The 20,962-nt window shown below is 31.8% G+C and overlaps 1 protein-coding gene and 1 long non-coding RNA gene across 2 annotated transcripts; one reads left to right on the top strand and one right to left on the bottom strand.

The window, feature by feature from the left end:
- Positions 1-7,485: 7,485 nt before the first annotated feature.
- Positions 7,486-10,504, bottom strand: LOC133815884 (uncharacterized). The gene is made up of 3 exons (XR_009884880.1): positions 9,795-10,504; positions 8,803-8,866; positions 7,486-7,642 (listed from the first exon to the last, which is right to left on the bottom strand). It is a non-coding gene; the product is annotated as an uncharacterized LOC133815884 (long non-coding RNA).
- An 8,232-nt stretch (positions 10,505-18,736) lies between these two features.
- Positions 18,737-19,574, top strand: LOC133817432 (signaling peptide TAXIMIN 2). Its single transcript, XM_062249947.1, has 2 exons — positions 18,737-18,912; positions 19,296-19,574. The coding sequence occupies exons 1-2, from the start codon at positions 18,815-18,817 to the stop codon at positions 19,417-19,419; spliced, it is 222 nt and encodes a 73-aa protein (XP_062105931.1). The 5' UTR covers positions 18,737-18,814; the 3' UTR covers positions 19,420-19,574.
- Positions 19,575-20,962: the final 1,388 nt, after the last annotated feature.

Genomic DNA, 20,962 nt, shown 5'->3' with positions numbered 1-20,962 from the left:
CAGTGCAAAATATTCCAGAATACAAAAAAGGGTTCTCTCAGGGAAAAACACTTTCTCTCTCTAAAACACAGGTTCACTCTTGATTTTGCCAAAAAGTCCTTTTACGATCCTCCCAACTCTCTATTTATAGACCTGGGATTCTCAACTGATATCCCCTTTCGATAGGGATATTTCATTATTTACCTAATATTTATATTACAAAATAAATGTTTAAAATACAACTGATCCCTAAATTCGAGTGAGGATTGAGAGATTCCCGGACGCTTAGACCAATTCTCACTGAAGTAGTTTCGTAGTCTCTCATGCATGTTGACTACTCTTCAAGCTTTTCGTAGGTTAAAGGTGGTATGTGCATGGCTCTCCTCGGACCAAAGGTCATGTACATTTAGCCCCCCTCGGACCAAGGTGGTCCGAGGGTACTTACTTTGCTTCTTACTTCGGGCAAATTCAAGGCATCCCCCTTCATTGTGTCCAATCGGACACAATAGCCTTCTTCTTTGGCTTAAGGTGGTTCAAACCACCCTCTTTGGCTCCTCCAGTCAAGGTCCGATCGGACCTTGCACTCTTCTCCTCGGACCAAGGTGGTCCGAGCCATCTCTTCTTGCCATCTCCTCGGAGCCAGATGGTTCAAGGCACTCCCATAGGCATCTTGTTCGATCGGGCACAATGCTCCTCTCCTCGGACCAATATGGTCCGAGCCTTCTTCGTTCAACCAAGGCCCGATCGAACCTTGGACCTTTCTCCTCGGACCAAGGTGGTCCGAGCCACCATTTTACATATCTCCTTGGACCAAAATGGTCCAAGGTACCTCCTATGAGTATGTCCGATCGGACATAATCCCTTTCTCCTCGGACAAAAATGGTCCGAGCCTATCCTTTTCAACCAAAGCTCGATCGAACCTCAACATCTTCTCCTCGGACCAAGGTGGTCCGAGGTATACTTTCCTCCTCATTCTCACTCGTTCAAGCCCAAACCTGCCTCTTCCATGGCATACCCGATCGGCCATTATGTGGCTTTCCCCTTGAGTAAAACTTGAGCCTTGTACCAAGAGGTCCCCTAAGCTTAGGTCCGATCGGACCTATTGCTTTTATCTTTTGAACCAAAATTCAAACCTCCCCTTTAACTTCTTGGACTTGGCTCCAAGTCAATTATTAGGGACTTCAAACTGGGGTCTGAGCCAAGCAACCCCCCGTCCAAATATTCTCTTCGGTCGGGTGTATTTGGCTTGACTATCTGTCCAATTCCTTAACTGATGTATTGGGACATTACTAAGCCAGATCACCCCACTAACTCATGCCATGTGCCAATTTTACTGCCACGTCATTCTTTTCAAATTTTTGGGATAACACTTTTCAATCTCGGCGTCAACGGAAAGTACCGCATGACCTTATGGGCCACTTTCTTCCCGTTCCCACAATTATCTTGCCAGCGACACTCACCACAAACCGAACATAATTCCAAATTCGCATTCTCCCTCCAAAACAGTGCACAGTCATGCTTGCAAGCATCGATGGACTCATATCCCAATCCAATACTCCGCAACTTTGCCTTCGCCTCAAAGTTAGACTTAGGTAAAATTGTTCCGTCAGGCATAGCGTCGACTAACAATTCCAGCAAACCATCAAAGTAATGATGGCTACACTTGTTAATAACTTTCAGATGCATCAGCTTCACCAAGAAGTTCAACGCGAAATACTTTCGGCAACCCGGGTACAGTTCACTTGACATCTCCTTAAATAAATTGCCATACTTGTCGCGATGTTGAGGATCATCCTTGGGAGGATCATTATAGTTTCCAGCGGGAACATCATCTTCAGCGTAAACATCCTCCAGGATATCCGCTATCTCATCTCTATCCTGATCTCGTACCACAGCTGGTGGCGACGGTAGCGCCTCTCCATGGTAATGCCACACTTTGTAGGACTGTATGATGCCATTGTTGAATAAATGCATCGAAATTGTATTTATAGGCTGAAACTTAACCTTCCCACATTTCTTGCACGGACAGCGAACCAAACTCCGATCGTTCAACTGATTTTTAGCGATATCGAAGAACTCCTTAACACCATTTCTATACTCCAGAGACCAATGATTCCTCGCACTCATCTAGCTTCTGTCGCTCGCCATCTTTAAGCGAAATAATTAAGAAAATATTAATAATTGTCTTAAAATGAGGGAAATGATAGTCAAAATGTTTCATGACTGTTTGTCTCCCTAATTATCACTAAGTGATAATAATATCATATCTCTGGCAAAAATAATTATTTATTTTTACCAAAAAAAATGTAGCTAATTATTAATTATTACAATTTTTTAAATCATTTACTTATTTATTACTTTTATTTTAAAATTAAATTAATTATACATTAATTGCATTTTGTAATTTTTTATTAAATTCTTCAATTTGTATTGGATTATTTACTTAATTAATAACAATTTTATTATATTTATATTTTACTTAATTATATTTTATTAAATCATTTATATTTTTAACTTTTTTCAATTACAAAACATCTAATATTAATGTTAAAAATTAATTATTAATTATTATGATTGGTAATTTTATTTTATTTAAATTATAGTTAAAAATTATTTTTTTGATGTATTTTTTTATTATACTTAAATTTTTATTTAATTAATTATTAAACTTTTATTAATTTTACTAACTCTTTTAAAATTTGGGCACCATAACGACTATATTTCAAACTATCCCAAAAATTTAAAAACCTACAAATTAAACACATATATAACCAAAATATTCTCAGATCATACAAAACATATATATACATTAACAAATACATCAATTTACATATATACAAATATTTAACCACAAAAAAACATATACCAAAACTAATTTTTTTATTAATACAAAAAAAGTATTAAATACATATTTACAAACATATCACATTTAATATAAAACAATTAAAAAATATAAACATACATTATCAATCTGATTTTTTTTAAAATTCATACTTTAACTAAAATACATATATCACAAAATACAATATAATAAATATTAACAAGCAAAAATAAAAATATTACAGTGGGTGAAGTGGCTCCGCTCCGGCAGTGGTTCCGCTCTGACTGTTCCAGCAGTGGCTCGGGGACTCCATAGAAAAAAAAAATGTAAATTTAATACATAAATAAAATTAAATAAAATACAAAAGTATATTAAAATACTTATAGTGGGCAACTTGAAGGAGGAGGGGGCGGCAGTGGTGGCTCACGGTGGCGCCGGGGTGGGGTGGTCGTCGGGGTGGGTGGGCTCGAGTGGGGTGGGGTGGCCATCGGGGTGGGTGGACTCGGGTAGCGTGGGGTGGCCGTCGGGGTGCAGCTGGTGGGGGTGCGGCTGGTGGTGGTGTGGTCGGAGTGTGGTGGAGGATTGAGAAGAAAAGAAGAAAGAGAGAAAAAAAGGAAGAAAAAAAATGGGGAAGAAGGGCTCACGGCTGCTGTAATATCGCTATGACTTTTGTCGGCGCGTTTCATTGCGCCGGCAAAAGTCTTTAATAAAACTCTAGGACAAAACGGTGTCGTTTTATTTAGTCCAACTTTTACCTACGCAAAATAGATTTTTGCCGGCGCAACGAAACACACCGGCAAAAGTCTAGCCAACTACTTTGTTGAAAATGTGCACAATTTAAAAAATGCACGGTTGACTTTTGCCGGCACGTTAGGTGAAATGCGCCGGCAAAAGTCTATGATATTTTTTTTAAACATGTACATGTACATTTTTTTTGTTTTTTTTTAAAAGAAACGTTATTATAAAGACGTACTCGTTATCAATACAAATATATATATATATAAATAATTGGTTTTTATTTACATTTAGCATTGTCTCTCAATTAGAGAATATAAGATGTTGGAATTTTATATGGACTAATATAGTCACAAACATAATTTCATACTCACAACCATTAATTTAAGTGTCTATTAATTGTTTAATCACAATAATGAGATGATTATAATATTTTCTAATTGCATTTGAGGCACATAGTAGCACCCTAATGACTATAGATTAACCTATTAAACCTTAGTCCACCATCAATGATAATAGAAGCCCAATTCCACCCCCTATGGTGAAATATAATGTGATAAATTGTGTATGGGTAAAAAAGGGTGGTGTGTGGTGTTATTGGTAAGGGTTTGCTATCTATAAGCTTTCTCTTACACTTGATCTTGTATGTTTCTTGTATTTGGACAGATTTATGGCTTCAAGATGATGAATGGAGAAGCCATGCTCAATCTTTTGTATAATTATTGCTATAAATAGAATGATGATTTTGGTTGGTATATGAGCATTGATTATGTTGATTGAATCATTCCTTTATTATTGTTTTGCTTATTGTATTAAAACTAACATGTGCAACTCATTTTCACTAGTTTGTATGATTTGAACATATTGTTGGGGTTTTATGCCCTAATTAAAATCGAATTTCTTTGTAGTCTCATTTTAGTATCAATAAAAGAATAGAAATCATTTTTTGACTTGGTCAATCACTTTTCTCATGTTCATGATTATTTGTTTAATATAAACTTTTATTAAATCCCTAGCATACATCTAATCATTATTATAGTGACATAATCACAGTGAAATATAAATATGATTATATGTTAAAAAAAAAAAGTTAGTCCAAAGAATTGTCAGTGCACAGGATTTACACTTTGCCAATCTACAATATGATCTACTTACACATTGTATTGTTATGTTCTTTCCAAAACATTAGCAAAATAGATAAGATCGGATGCATTTGTTACATCGGACTGGACCAATATTGACAGTAGATATGATAAGTAAACATACCGTTATTATTTATTCTATTCATATCATATAGTTGACCATAAGTCATTTCAATCTCAATTCTGAATGGTTAGTATTCTAATTGATTATATTATTTGAGTTCTTTGACTTGTTCGTTACTAGCTTACCCTACGGTCTAGCCCATACTTACATCTTGGGAACTCGGTAGTATAATTGAGTGAAAGTGTTAATCATAGATATGAACATCTATAGCTTCTGATGAAGAAGTAAAATGATGGTTTCTTTTTAGTTTGGTTCAAGGTGCTAAATGATAGAGATCTCATTTCATAAATTAATATTAGTTTACTGAAATATCATTTACTAAGAACTAAGTGTTTTAATGATAAAATACAATGAGGGGTAAAACAGTATTTTAGTCTCATCTCATTGTAGACCGTCTACAGATGATTAAATGACAATTATGGTTGTAACAATGAATAACTAATAACGTATATATATATATTGGTTATAGAGCGTTCTATGAATTCAACAGTGAAATTCTGAGTCTTCAGTGGAGTCACGAGGAATTAATAAGTTAGTAAATTTATTTGTTAAATTTATGATAACTTATTGGAGCTTGATTTCATAGGCCCATGGTCCCCACTGTATCTTGGATAAAATGATCTAGATAGTCTCAATTAATTGGTTTAATTATCAATTGGAATTATCAAAGTTGATCAGGTCAATTTTGGATAGTTTCACAAAGTTATACAATCTAGAAAAGAAAATAGATTTTAGGGCAGATTTATTAATTAAGATAAATTATTGTCTAAATTAATAAATAAATTTAAATCAAGTTTCAAATTATAAAAAATTAATTTGATAAATTATTTAAATAATTAATCAATAGAAAATAATATGGGCCTTGATTTTAAGTCAAACACACTTATAATTAAATGAGAAATTTTACGGGCCTAAAGCCCATGATAATTTCGACCTAATGACTGATATTATCTATTATTTTATTGATTTTTCAATTAAATAAATGACCTAATTGAGCATATGAAAGGAATGGTAAGTGAGACGATCTGACAGATGAACAGAAGAACAGAACATCTAGTTTTGATGCTCCAGGTTTTTAGATTCTCTATAGCAAAAGTCATTTTCTAGGCCTCTAAATTCTCCTCTCTTCTTCTTCTCTTTGTATCTATCTCATGTTTTGAGAATTGCCCACTCAAGTCTAGGTGATTCTAAGGATACTTTGGAAGGCTGTGAAGACATTTGAAGATTGGTTCAGTTTCTTGGTTATACTCTGCAACAGAAAGGATTCAAGGGTTAGAGAAATTGAAAGAATGACTAATACATTCTACTGCGTGTAATATAAGTGTTCTTATCATTGTTTCTGTTTGAATTCAATTATAGAAACATGTTCCAGGTTGTCTTATATTAATTTGTTTAATATAAAATTTACATGAAAAATAAACAAGATCTTGTATAAGTTTTTCTCAACATAATGTGGTGTTCCATGTTTTACGAGTAATAACCTCTCGTCTCTCCCACGATTAACGAAGAAGGGTTTATACCATTTTATATCTCTAAATTTGTGCTAAATACCATTTATCATCTCATGTTTTTAAAACTTTTAAAATAAATCGTATGATTACTAAAATATACTAGAAATAACCATAAAATAAAAAAAAAACTATGAATAAATAATATTTTTTAAATATAATAGCATAATATCATTTACATGTAATTCGATCAAAGAGTAATTTAAGATTTAATACAAAGTTTAAGTAGGTCCAAGGTTATCTATGGTTTGTTTCCACCAACACTTTGTTGTTGTTTTTTTAAATACCAAAGTTATATTTAGCTAATTTAGGAGTATAAAATGGAATAAACTAGACAAAAGAACAATGAAACCTCGGCCAATACGACAGAAGAGAGTGAATGTTAGAGATAAATATATTGGCTCAAAGGAAATAAGAAAGACCATTACAACTCTAAATAAGAAGTACAAATGACAATATGATAATAAAATAAGTTTACAACTCTATTGCACAAATAAAAGTAAATATAGAAAGATGTAGAGAATGATGAAAAACTACAACTCTATACCAAAATATACAAATAAATATATAAAGAGGAAATAAGAAGATAAAACAAAAGAAGTAAAAGAAATAAGATAAAAGCAAGAACAAGAAAAGAAATCACTTTATCACTCACACCACCAAAGTGAAGAGTATTGTGGATCACTAACTTGAACAAGGTTTACAACATTTGTCCAAAAGCTTATTTCTCCTATCTCAAGCACCAATGGAATTCTCAAAAAAGGAAATATTCTTATGGACTAAACAAGCTTATAGGTGAATTTCTAGTCAAGTGCTCTAGTGGGTAGAAATGGTGTGTCAAACAAGTGAGCAATAGGCTCCTATTTATAGAGTTTGAGATATACTCTTTGAATTTCAAATTCCACTAACCTCCTTGGCTGTTACTAATGTTTAATTGGATGTTTATGAAATTAAAATAGAGATTTAGGAGTCACTTGTGATGTTAGAACATTTCAAATTGGAAAAAACTGAAAAAAGAAATTGGATATCAGCTCCCCTGGCCGCGGCCAGGAGTATCAGTGGCCACAGCTGTAACGTCCCTAAGGTAGGGTACGTCTGCCACATACTCGTAATTCTAGGGTTTACGAGTATGTAAGGCACTTGACCAAAAGAATTAAATAAAATGATACGAAGAAATACAGAAAAATTTAAAACTTTTATATAAACTTATTAGAAGAAATTATTACACGTATGAATACTTTAAATTTAAGGCAGCCATATGAAAACTCTAAAACCATTATTGCATTGCTACTGAGTCCGTGCTCCACAAGTTGCTCAACAGCTAAAGCCACACCTGGAAAAATGTTGGAAAATAACATAATGAGCTAACGCTCAGTAAGCAAATCTCATGCATACACATACACATGAATGTCGTGAGTTTGTAGTGCACATATACTAATATGCTGACTTATATACTTATGCATTTCATTTATTGCTCATGCACTTTCAAACTTTACTTTTATGCTCTTTCTTTTAGTTTCACATTTTTATGGGCCCAATATCACTTGTGCACACTGTTTGATTCAGCCAATGCCTGCAGGGCTTGTTACACATATCATATAGAATCCCATGGGTTCTCCTCCGGCTAGCCATCATCTCAGCTAGGCTCATCATAACACTCATTTCATCGTTGCCATAGCTGCCATACTTATTACACATATGGAGGAGAAAGACGGAAACATGGCAAACATATCTGAATGGTCAACTCTGACCTAGCCCACACTAGTGGGCAGCCACTATAAGTCTTATAGACTTCCGTCTTCTTTACTGAACTTACTTGATTGCTTCATCAAAACAGTGGCACCCTTTTTAAACATCTTATTATCACTTTGCTTAAGCCTTGTGTCATTAAAATGTTTAACTTTACATAAGACTTTTCAAGACATTTCATAACTTTTCTCATATTCATATGCATGGTCTTATATCACATAATAATGTATCACATAACTGTACATGCCATGCATACATGCTGATGCTGAAATGCCAATGTTCGTGTTCATGACTCATGTTGATGGTATTCAATCAAGGCATTGTATCACATCTCATATAACTCAAAACATCTTTAGTCATAATACATGAAGCTTTGGGTTGGTGGCGTTGTTATACCTTAACGTAGAGCTATGGCTCAGGTCTAAGGTTTCCAGCCTAAAAACTTAAACGCTTCATATATCATAACATATAACAAATCATGAACATAGAGTAATCCACATATCCATCAACATAAGAACACATACTTGCACATAATTCATATCATTCTTAACCAAGTAAGACATCTTTCACATATCACAGAATTCATCAATTACATATCACACAACACCCTTATGGTGTTCATATAACCATTTTTCACATACTTATCATATGCATCATCATCATACCATACTTAACTCATCAGATGTACACAATCAATGTAGTCATGCATCTTACACTTAAGCACAAAATGTGAGATTTACTTACCTTAGGTCCTTAGCTTATTTTAAAATTCCTCACCAAGAGTCAATCAATCAAATCCATACAAATCCTATTCAAGGCACATCATTTATTAAATTCTATCAAAATCATAAATATACACTATTGATAGTGTATATTAATAATACCAGAAACTATATAAATGATAATAATAAATTATTATCAACGTAATGCAAATAACTCTTCATATAAAACCATGCTTTAAACCTTGCTCATAAGATAATGTACCCTTATGATAATAATAATAATAATCCCAACAAAAATAATAATTATCGTCTATAATTAAACTTATTTCGATATTAATAACAAAATACTTCAATAGCAATACGTATATGGATGTATATATTCAAATAGTCATTTTATAAAAGAAATCATATTTTTAACATAAAGTTGTAATAATCAATATAATGATAATAATATAAATATAAATATTTATATTATTATTAATTAGTCATAATATCAATTCCAGTGATATAATAAATATACTTTCTCCAAACTTCACTGGTCTTACAAATATCAATAACTGTAAGAAACTAATATTTGATATTATTTTAATATTCAAATATTAATATACAATAATAATGGTTAGATAATAGGTTTACTATAAATCATACTTTTCATATATATATATATATATGAATCTGTATTCTTGATTTACTTAACAAAATAATAACAATAATAATTAAAATTACTTAATCATAATAATTTCCATATTAATATAAAATCAATTAAATATGTATTTTTATACTTTATTTAATATCTAATATTTTCTAGAAAATTAGACAGCACAACGGCTATAAAGTGGACAATTCCAAAATCAAAACCTGTATAAAAAATATATATAATCCCAGACAGCCAGTAAATTACAGAAAATATTCCACATATCAATAATATATAATTATATACTATAAATACACATAATAACAATTACTCTAATCAATCACAATTAAATCACAATATATAGGTTAAAGAAATTATACCAAAATGATCGGGTTCCACAATAAGTCAAACGATGATTTTCTGAGACTCAAAACGTACTTCGGAACCTCGAACACTAAGTTTCGACCGTCGATCTACGGTGGATCGCGGTGGCTCGTGGTGGGCCCACCACCCAACTATGGTAGATGTAGGAACAAGTTATTGGGTTTTGAAGCCCACAACACGAGGAACACGATGGTGGTGACGGATCGGCAAACGGATGCCCGAGGTGGCCGAATCGCAACTTTGAAGTCGCGGGGTGGCCGAACTTAAATCGAGTGGTTGAGGCGTTTAATCGGCGAGTGAGCTCTAGATTCCCGCGTGGGTCGATAGTTCGGAGGCCTCTGAATCCAACGGTCCGGCGCGTGGCTAAAAATGGTGGCCGGAAAGTACTCCTGCGTCGTCGGCAATAGTAATACGCAGAGGAGAGAGAGAGAGAGAGAGAGAGAGAGAGAGAGAGGGAGAGAGTTTCTGAGGAGAGAGAGAGAGGGGCTCGGGTAAAATGAAAGGCTGAAGCCTTTTATTTTATTTTTATTTTATTTATTTATTTATTTATTTATTTTTAAAAATTATACTTGGACCCAAAATACTAAAATTCTTTTCAAATAAGCCCTTTAGCCAAACTTTCTTAATTTTATAAAAATCCCCAATTAAAATTATATGACATTTGGGTCCAATACTTGACTACTCAAGTTTCTCTTTCTTTAATCTCATTAAAAACATAAAATCATATTTTAAACACTATTTTTCCATTACTATTTCTTAAATTTGTAAAGTTGTACATTTTATGTATTAAAACTTTGATTTATAATAAATAAATGTATTATGAAAATGTTGGATATTACAACAGCCCCTAGCCTCTGTCACCCAGGCCGCGACCAAGGATAATCAGTGGCCGCAGCCACAGTGCAAATTTCAATTTTCCAAAAAATGCCTCAATCTCTTCCCACATTATTTTGTAACCTCCATACACCTAATGAGAATTAAAAACATGTCTCCAACAACCATATTTCATGATGGCTTTGTGAAATCCAAACTCAAATGTGTAACATACAATCTATACATTATTGGGTAATATTTGAGAGTTACAAATTTGTAATTGATTTTGTAAATCCAAAATATGTCATATTTGAGCACACACATGTTTCCAATTTTGTGACTCTCAATAATATGTTACAAGGTGTGACTAATCACATTTTATCAAATTATTTAATCTAACATTATATTTTTTTAAATAATTTAGCATTCTCCCACTTAGATTAAATAATCATTTGTTGTAACACTTATTTAATCAATAAAACATTACATTAAAATATAATATTCCCCAACTTGATTAAATAATCACTCTTTATAGAAACTTTTGCATTGGTGTATAAAATAAATTGTCTTTCGACTTGAATCTTACCTTAGTGTAATTATCACAAAGTTTGTTGAAATTTTGGTTGCCGAAGCATTGAGCCATTATTCCCTGATAACAAACTAGTGATAACACACACACCTTTGCTACGTTCACTTGAGACCTCAATGTCTCGCTTTTGCACCGTTAATGGACATGTGCACATTCGATTCATAGACTTTTATTGAGAATGACTCTCAATTCTCATGAGGGGCGGCACCACCCTAGGTCTATATAGGTAGAACTCTTACAGAATTTTGTTACCCTAAAATACTTGTCTTTTCAAGACCAAGTTCCATTAAAAAACATTTCGGTTTTAGCCCTCATTTTGGTAACACAATAGTAATCATATCTCATATGGGACAAAATTTGGTACCTACTACTATTCACTTGATTGACTTGTTATTACCTATTGAACCTAATACAAGTTTGATTACTAGTATTAAGATAGGTTACCATCAACCGCGAATCTCTTTAGGGAGTCTAAGTCTCATCCCTTGAGATGTAGAAATGATTCTATTTGGGTTATTTCTTTTCTCATGTATGCATACTTAAACACTCTCATTATTTTATTCAAACGTTGTTGCTAGCTATAGTTTGATTAAAGTAGTTACACCATTAAAATAGTGATTTTGACCATAGTCAACACCCCCACTATTTTATACTTCAATATCCAAGACCCCCACTATTTTATACTTCAACACCCCCACATTTTCTTGAATATTAATTCTAGAAACCTCTTTGCTTCTAAAAATTCTTCTTTATTTTTTAAATTGATTCCTTCTTGAATCAAAATATTAAAAACAATAACTTTAGACACTAAACATGTCTAGATTTATCTATCCTATACACATATAGCCAAAGTGGCATGGAATTTCAAGTCATCTATTAAATATGATGACCAAATTAATCAACCATTATGAAAATAAATTAATAAAATTTGGATCATCATCCCCACATTTCTCACATAAAGTGAAAATATCATTTTTAAATAGAAATCTCTTTATTTCTATTAAGTCTTTTATCCTCCAAGATAAATCTAGACTTATAATTCCCAAAGTTCATCATGATTCCTTTAAGCCACGTGATAAACTCTCAATAGAACAAGATAAACAAAAACCTCAATGTTTATTTTGATTTATTTCCTTGCTAAAGCAAGACACACTTCTTTGAAAGTAACTTTCACTTAGTTTCTTTCTTTTATATATTTCACAAAAAACACAAATGTAATGTGAGAATTTCTCAAACAAATAATCACATTATGAAATAATAGGTCTACACTCTTACCTATTATTTTAACAAGTTCATTTTGAAACTTTGTTAATATCTCACACAAATGTCTCATATCACAATAATTAATCTCATGGAAAAATAAAGAATTATCATAGAATAATACTTTAATTTTATTGATAACTTTCAAGAGTACAAGCTTTATTATAGGTCATTACATGAAAACAATCATTTCCCAACAAGGCACACAAACATGGTAATCATGCTGGGATATCTTCTTCCTCTTCAATAAAATTTACCTCATTCTCATGTGGGTCCTTTCGGTACCTACACACTCTAGCATAGTGCCCAAATTTTCCAAAACAAAACAATGACCCCTCACGTCTTTGAATTGTCCATGATCTTTCTTTGGACCTAAAGGGTTTACACTACCCTTTTTGTTGTTGTTGCCCTTGAGATGCTTGTGTGAGACTGCATTGGCCTTGAAAGTCTCATCTTTAGACTCATTCACTCCCTTGTCTCTAATTCTCGATTCCTCTTCAATTCTAATGTGTTTTTTAATCTCTTCCAAAGTGTAATCCTCATTCTTATGGATGATTATTTTTATATAGCTCATCCAAGTTGGTGCTAATTTTGTCACTATCGCACCAACTTGAAAGGCTTCGAAAAGCTCAATCTTGAGAACTTTCAACTTTTTCACAATCACTTGCAACTCATGAATTTGAGGTAAAAGATTTTTTCCATCAATGAACGAAAATTCAAAATATTGAGAAATTAATAACTTTCTTGTACCTTCTTCCTTGGCCTTGTACTTACTCTCCAAGGCATCCCAAATCTCCTTCGCAGATTTGGTATTGGTATAGAGGTCATAGAGTCTATCAGATAGGATATTACGGATATGACTCCTGCAAAGATGATTGTCCTCTTATCTCTTCCTTCTTTTCTCCACCACCTCGGGAGTGTCTTTGTCGGATGGCTTGGCTAGAGGTGCCAAGGATGACTCAAGGATGTAGGCTAACTTGAGTGTGGTCAAGAGGAATTTCACCTTGTATTGCCACCTAGTGAAGTTGGATCAATCAAATCTATCCAACCTCACTAGGTCTTGGTTCATGATCTTGATGGTCTCACATTCCTTTGAAACAAACAAGGGAATAAACTTTTTAATGTTAGAGATAAATATATTGGCTCAATAGAAATAAGAAAGACTATTACAACTCTAAACAAGAAGTACAAATGAAAATATGATAATCAAATAAGTTTACAACTCTTTTGCAAAAATACAAGTAAATATAGAAAGATGTAGATGAAGAGAATGATGAAAAACTACAACACTATGCCAAAAGATACAAATAAATATATAAAGAGAAAATAAGAAGATGAAACAAAATAAGTAAAAGAAATAAGATAAAAGCAATAAATTGAAAAGAAATCACTCTATCACTCACACCACCAAAGTGAAGAGTGTTGTGGATCACCAACTTGAACAATGTTTACAATCTATGTCCAAAAGCTTATTTCCCCCTATCTCAAGCACTAAGGGAACTCTCACAAATAGAAATAGATTTCTTGAATAAACAAGTCTCTAGGTGAATTTCTAACCAAGTTCTCTAGTTGATAGAAATGATGTGTCAAACAAGTGAGCAATATGCTCCTATTTATAGAGTTTGAGATACCCTTTGAATTTCAAATTCTGTCAACCCACATGGTTGTTACCAATGTTTAATTGGATGTTTATTGAATTAAAATTGAGATTTGAGAGTTACTTGGGATGTTAGAAATGTTCAAATTGGAAAAAATTGAAGAAAAAAAAAAGAAAGAAATTGGTTGTCAGCACCCCTGGCTGCGGCCACTGGCCTCTATCCTTCAGGTCGCAACCACGGATAATCAGTAGTCGCGGCCACAGTGCAAATTACAGCCTTCAAATTTTAGTTTTCCAAAAAACGTCTCAATCTCTTCTCACGTGATTTTGTAACCTCCATACACATAATGAGAGTTAAAAACATGTCTCAAACAGCCATATTTCATAATGGCTTTGTAAAATCCAAACTCAAATGTGGAACATATAATTTACACATTATTATGTAATATTTGGGAGTTACAAATTTGTAACTAGTTTTGTAACTCCAAAATATGTCACATTTGGGCACACACATATGCCCAATTTTGTGACTCTCAATAATATGTTACAAGGTGTGACAAATCACATTTTGTCACATTATTTAATTTAACATTATATTATTCAAAACAATATGTGAAAGACCCCAAGAAGCTAGACAAGATTGCAATTATAGTAGGCTCAACACAACAAATGACAAAAACAAAAGAAAACGACAACAAGAATTGGAGACTTTCATCAAATATATATATATATATATGGAAATTTGTTAGGTAGTGATTCTTTTAATTACTATAGATATGTATTTTTAGTATTTTTGTGTATGGATAAGTTGTAACTTTTTTTTACATGACGGTGTATAATATAGTTATTGGAGATCTCTCACAAATTTTCAGTAAATTTCAGATAATTTAGTATGTCGAAATGATGATTTAAATAACATATTGCACACATATATAACTGTTGAAACAAGCACGTGTACAACAAGTTGTTTGAATCTTGTTTTCGACATTTTAAATTATTCTGAATTTTTTGAAAATTTGTGAGAAGTCCTATATAAATACATTACACGGAGTCATATAAAAAAAATTAGAATTACAACTTATTATATATCAAAATTATACTATAGTAGTACCCTATATATATGACCCCAAAAATAGACTTGAAATGATACAACAGCCTTGCCAACTGTGTTAGAATTAAATAGAATCATGGTAACAACTCTGAACCCCCAAACACATGTCTCTGTTTACTAGACTACAGTCTTCTAACCTTATCTCATCTCAATTGAATGAATTAATTTTAGAACATCTAATTGCTTTTATGTATTTTGTTTCAATTTTATCTATTTGGCAATTAATTCTATGAATTAATTTTCAAGACATCAACGTACAATGTTTGCTGAAAATAAAATTTTCTTTAAAAAAGTAATAGAAAAGCCTCTCTTAAATTCATTAATCATATCCACGGTATAGAATTATGTAATTCATTTACCATTTCTCACTTTAATTTCATATTTTATGGGCATAGGGTCATTCTTATATAGCACTCACTTCAATTTGCTTCCAAATCTTTCAACATATAATATACATAGTGAGGTGAGGGTATTTGCTTGCGTATAGTAGAATTCAAGTAAGGATAATATATATTTATATATATATATATTTTTTTTTTATGGTCATTGCCTACCAATATTAAATAATACTTCTAATTGAATAGTCTTTTGTTAGTACATTTCAATTATTCATGATACTTTTTTTTTAACATATTACGTGTTCCTCGAACAAAAATTTGTCCCGAAACAATTCTTTGTTTCCACCATATCCCACTCTTAAAAAAATTAACATTTAAACATATTTTTTAATAAGAAAAATATATTCATATAAAGATCTCTAAGTTAATATTTGGTTGGAGAGAATTGTGAGAGCAGTTTGACCCCATGTTAATTAATTTTTTTTATTTTACATTTGTGTAAAGTATCATTTATAAGGTGATGTGGTAGATATGGTTATGGCAATTTGATTTATTATATTTAGAACAATGTAATGATCATATGATTGCTATTATGGTATTTTAGTGTGAACTATTTTCAAAGGTGAAGCCAAAATGCATGTTTCTTTAAAAGTTGAAAAAGGCGGAGGCAGAGACCTCTGATAAGAGGCACTGGCCTTTGCAAAGCAAGAAAAGTTGGTTGTTTTGAGTGGGAGAAATAATTTCGAAAAAAATACGTAGACTAATGATATTAAGTCATTCTAAACTTTTTTCTTTCCATTTTTTATTATAGATAGCTATGTTATCAAAGAATAGGGAGATTCTTTTTGAATCTTTACTATACATTACTCTGTTAAGATTGTGAGAGAATTGAGACTGACTGAGAGAACTTTCTTGTAGATACCTACCATTTGAATATGTTTATGTTCAGTTTTTTAAAGAACATACTCCAAAGTTGATTCAGTCAACTGGGTATGAGTAGCAGGGTATATTAGAGTTTAGGAAAGATCTGGTGTGATTATTTTCATTTTAGAAAAATATATATTGCTTAGAAGATTTGGTCCAAACAAGAATCATTTTGAATAGAATGAAATGACTTTCCTATATGTTTGGTTTCACTTTTTACAATAGAATCACTTTTCACCCAACTAAATAAATTGACATTTCATTTAAAAAAATGGATGGAATTACCATTCATTTGTGAATATGTTTTCTTTTATTTATTTTTTTACACAAATTTTGTAATGGTTTTTTGTTTTGTTTTCTTCCTTTGAATAAATCTAATAAATGTAGAATATTTTTTAAAAAATAAAAAACTTCAATCACTTTTATTTTTTTAAAAAGAAAATAAACTAAAAATAATAGCTTATATAGCTATTAATTAGAAAAAAGTTTTTATATGATAAATTGGTATTGTAATAATAATTATTCTATATTATTTACTATGGCCTTGGGTTTCTCAAGAAAGATTGAGAGTTTTGCGAGTGGTTGGATAGTAGTGGTAAACATTTGACCTGCAAAACTTGAAAACCTACATAATCTGCCCGACTCGCAATCTAAAAATCTAGTTTATGACAATACTCGTTAATGTTGGGTCGGAATAGACCCGAAGCCGAGTATGTTCAGGTCGGGTTCGGGTTTGGAAAATACATATATACGGGTTTAGGTCAAATAAAAAAATTATATTTATTTTAATTCAAATTTGATGACAAAAAAATCCTAATCCCCTACCCTTTCAACAAAATTTACCAAGACCCAATTTGTAAAAAATCAATTGAACCAAACTAACAACAAAGTAAAAAAGTGTCAAAAAATTGGTATTTTTGAATTTTTTTACCAATGCTCATTTTCAACCCAAAACCCATTTTCAGCCCAATCCCACTCAAAACCCGACCTCACCCGACCCGATCTGACCAAACTCAAAACCTAAAATTACCCAAAAAATCGAAAAATTCAGAGCGGGTTCGGTATCCCATTTCCCAACCCGAAACCTGCAAAACTCAAACTTGATGCACCTAAAACCCGAAAACCCGACTCGTGTGCACTCCTAGGATAGTGGTGGAAGGTCGAAAATTAATATCGTCAGCAATTAAAACTTTGATGAATAAGATAATTATGTTTATTCGAGCGAAGAATGGAATGAAAAATATAGAAGAAATGGAAGAATATTAATTTATTTTTTTAAATACATTTTCTTCAATTAAAAAAATATATCAAATGTCAATTTTTAGAGGTAGTATAGGATGGACATTGAGAATAGAATAGACATATATGATATATAGTACATATTCTAATCTAGTATTATATATAATCATAAGGGCCAATTTTTTTTATAATAATTATATATAATACTAGATTGGAATTGAATGGCACGATTCTATTATATTATATATGTTTATTCTAATTGGGAGATTCTATTATAGGCTCTTCAAAAGAGCCTTATTAGTAGATTTTTGTGTATTTTTGACTCGTAAATAATTTTTTGTTTAATATTTTTGTATGATTGTATATTTTGTAATTATTTAAAATATTTTATAAATTTTTAAAAAATTATGAATTATTTATAATGTAAAAAACTATATTTAAAATAATTTATTATAAGTGTAATTAACTTTTTTTATACGCATAAAAAAGAATATATTTGAAACAACTACGGTAGAATTTCTCATTCTCATATACCATACCATATCATATATGGCCATTTTTTACCTTAAAAATAATAAAAAAAAAGGTGTCTTTTTCTTTTTTTCTTTTTTTTAGAAGAGAAACAGAAGGGTAATTTGACCAAAAATTTACGCTAATGATAATAAGTTTAGAAACAAGAGAAAGAGACATTTTCAAATTTGATAGGAAGCCATACTATTCATGAATATTTAATTTCAAATTATAATTAAATCATTTATTGGAAAAAGAAAAAAAATCAAAATAAGAATGCCCAAAAAAACACGTTACTGGTTGAAGAAGAAGTCGTCACACGCCGATTCTTATTTCGTATCCCAAATAGAAATTATGAAAACTCTCCGAAGCTTCTTAAGGCTTAGAAGATCTGAAATGTCGAAAATGTCCCCACCGTACGTACATTGTCAGGGGTACTTTCGTTATTCCATATATCATAATCCGCGTCAGCGTTCCCGGTACGACTTTTTTGAATCCACGATTCCCATACACGACAACTGCCTCTTTATAACTACTTCTCCCGACACCCCAAATTAAAATTTCACAAGAAAATACAGATAGAGAGAGAGAGTTTTCCTGAGAAAGAAGAGAGAAGTTTTTCCGAGAAAGAGACAATGGGAGATTGCAGACCTTTGGGTTTTTTAATTGGACTGCCATTTGCTTTGGTGGCTCTGGTTTTATCAGCTTTGGGTGCAGTAATCTGGATTCTTGGGTATGTTCTCTCAACCTCTTTATTCAATTCAATTTTTGCTACTCTTTATAGTCTTTTTTATTTCCATTTTATATACATTCATTAGGAGATACCCTTTGGATTATCTTGATTCTCATTCAAATTACTTTCCTTTCTTTATTAAAACCCGGATGATCATAAATATGATCTATATATATATATATATTTATGGATTATATTTCTCATTTTATGAACAAGGAGGAGTTAGGGAGATCAAACACATCCCATAATGATCTAGAAGCATTATAGTTCGTAGTAATAGTTAATTTGTATATATATTTGGTGAAACTATGTAGTTAGGATAGGTGAGCAAATACTATATATTACATGATTATAATTGTATATATTTGAATTGAAATGGACAGGACTATATTGAGTTGCTTGTGCCCATGTTGCATATGTTGCGTTGGAGTGGCTAATCTGGCCGTGTCTTTGATGAAGCTTCCTTTCAAAGTCATAACATGGTTCACCGAACAGATTCCTTGTTGAAGTTATTATAAACAACACTTTTTTTTTATATATATATAATTGGTTAATATTCTTTTTATTTGTATTTTTTTTGTCTTTATCTTTGGTTGATTCTTTCTTTCATGTGCTTTGAGGAATTCTTTAATTCTAGTGTTCAGATGAGTTGACCATGTTCATTATTAATTCTTTTTATGTTAGGGAAAAGAGTTCATATGTCTTCATTTGTATTATATATAAGATAGCTTTTTTTTAAAAAAAAATTGCCAAGGGCCAACAGCACGAAGATATGTCATATTTGGTATAGGTAAAATTTAATATCAGCTCCCACACAATTTAATTTAATATTTAATATATAGTATCGCTAAATAATTAAATAATGACACTTCTTGTGGTGTTAAGCATTTAAAGTGTCAAATAACAACAGTCTCTTTTTTAGTCCCAACTTTTTTTTTTGGCACTTATATACCTAATAATCACTCGTTCTTTGTTTTTCATCCAAATTCCAAGTTTCAATCAACTAATTGATTGGCAAGGTCTTGAAAAATTCTTCCAAAACTATTATGTTTCTACGTGTAAATTAAAATGTAACAAGAAAAATTTATTTATATATAAAACAAATCAAAATTATTTATACAGCACATTTTAAAAGAAGCTCGTATATCTTAGACTGAGAATATAGTATTGGAAAATTTGCACAAAACATTGTAATATCAAAAAGAAAGAAATAAAATGAGAGATATTATTTTATACTTAATTTGAGGGAAGGAGAAGGACCCTTACTCTCCACAGAGAACTACTCTTTACCTTCAACGGCTGGATCGCAATCAAGAAATCTTGGACAACATCTCAATCACCATTGTGAGCCTCTCATCGCCAACCTTTCTTGGTCTTTAATGGCAGATATATCATCGATCGAGCAACTTTTGGCAACCTATAACAGCCACCATCGAAATCCTTTCATCTTCGTCAGCAAGAATATGAAATCTTAAGGCTCCATCGTTGTTTTTGTCACGCTTGAAGCTCGTTGTCTTCGATTGAGTTTGCTTCAGCAAAATATTTCAAACATATTGCTAAGTTCTTGATGTTGAGAAGATTAATACTACGCCATTAATTAGCTTCCAATGTAACCATAAGAATAATGATAGGCACACATGTATTTTCTACGCTCAAATATATATAATGTTGTGTCATGCATATTATGTTAGAAATAATATGGTGGAGAAGAACGAAATATATATATTAATATATTTAATTGAAGAATGTAAATACAAAAATACAATACTAGGACTAAACCAAAGTCGAGGCACGCAAAAAAAGCTTTCCTTAAAGCACATTTGCCTCTTTTACTTGAACGGTGCTAGAGGATTCGTGAGCAACCACTTCCCAGGATACAACATCTATAAAGCAGAACTCGAAAGCACCACTGCGCCTGCTTAGGCGAACTCGAAACAAATCTTCCCTCTATTACCAGAAAATACTACAGAGGCTGAAAAGAGAAAGAGACTAAGTGTGTGATACTTTGTATCTGTGTGTCCTAGAATGAGAAGAGAAACCTCATTTTATA

Source organism: Humulus lupulus, chromosome 2 (genome assembly GCF_963169125.1).
Source record: "Humulus lupulus chromosome 2, drHumLupu1.1, whole genome shotgun sequence".
Classification (NCBI taxonomy): domain Eukaryota; kingdom Viridiplantae; phylum Streptophyta; class Magnoliopsida; order Rosales; family Cannabaceae; genus Humulus; species Humulus lupulus.
Note: the sequence above shows the minus strand (reverse complement) of the source record. Positions and strands in the feature narration are given on the sequence as shown.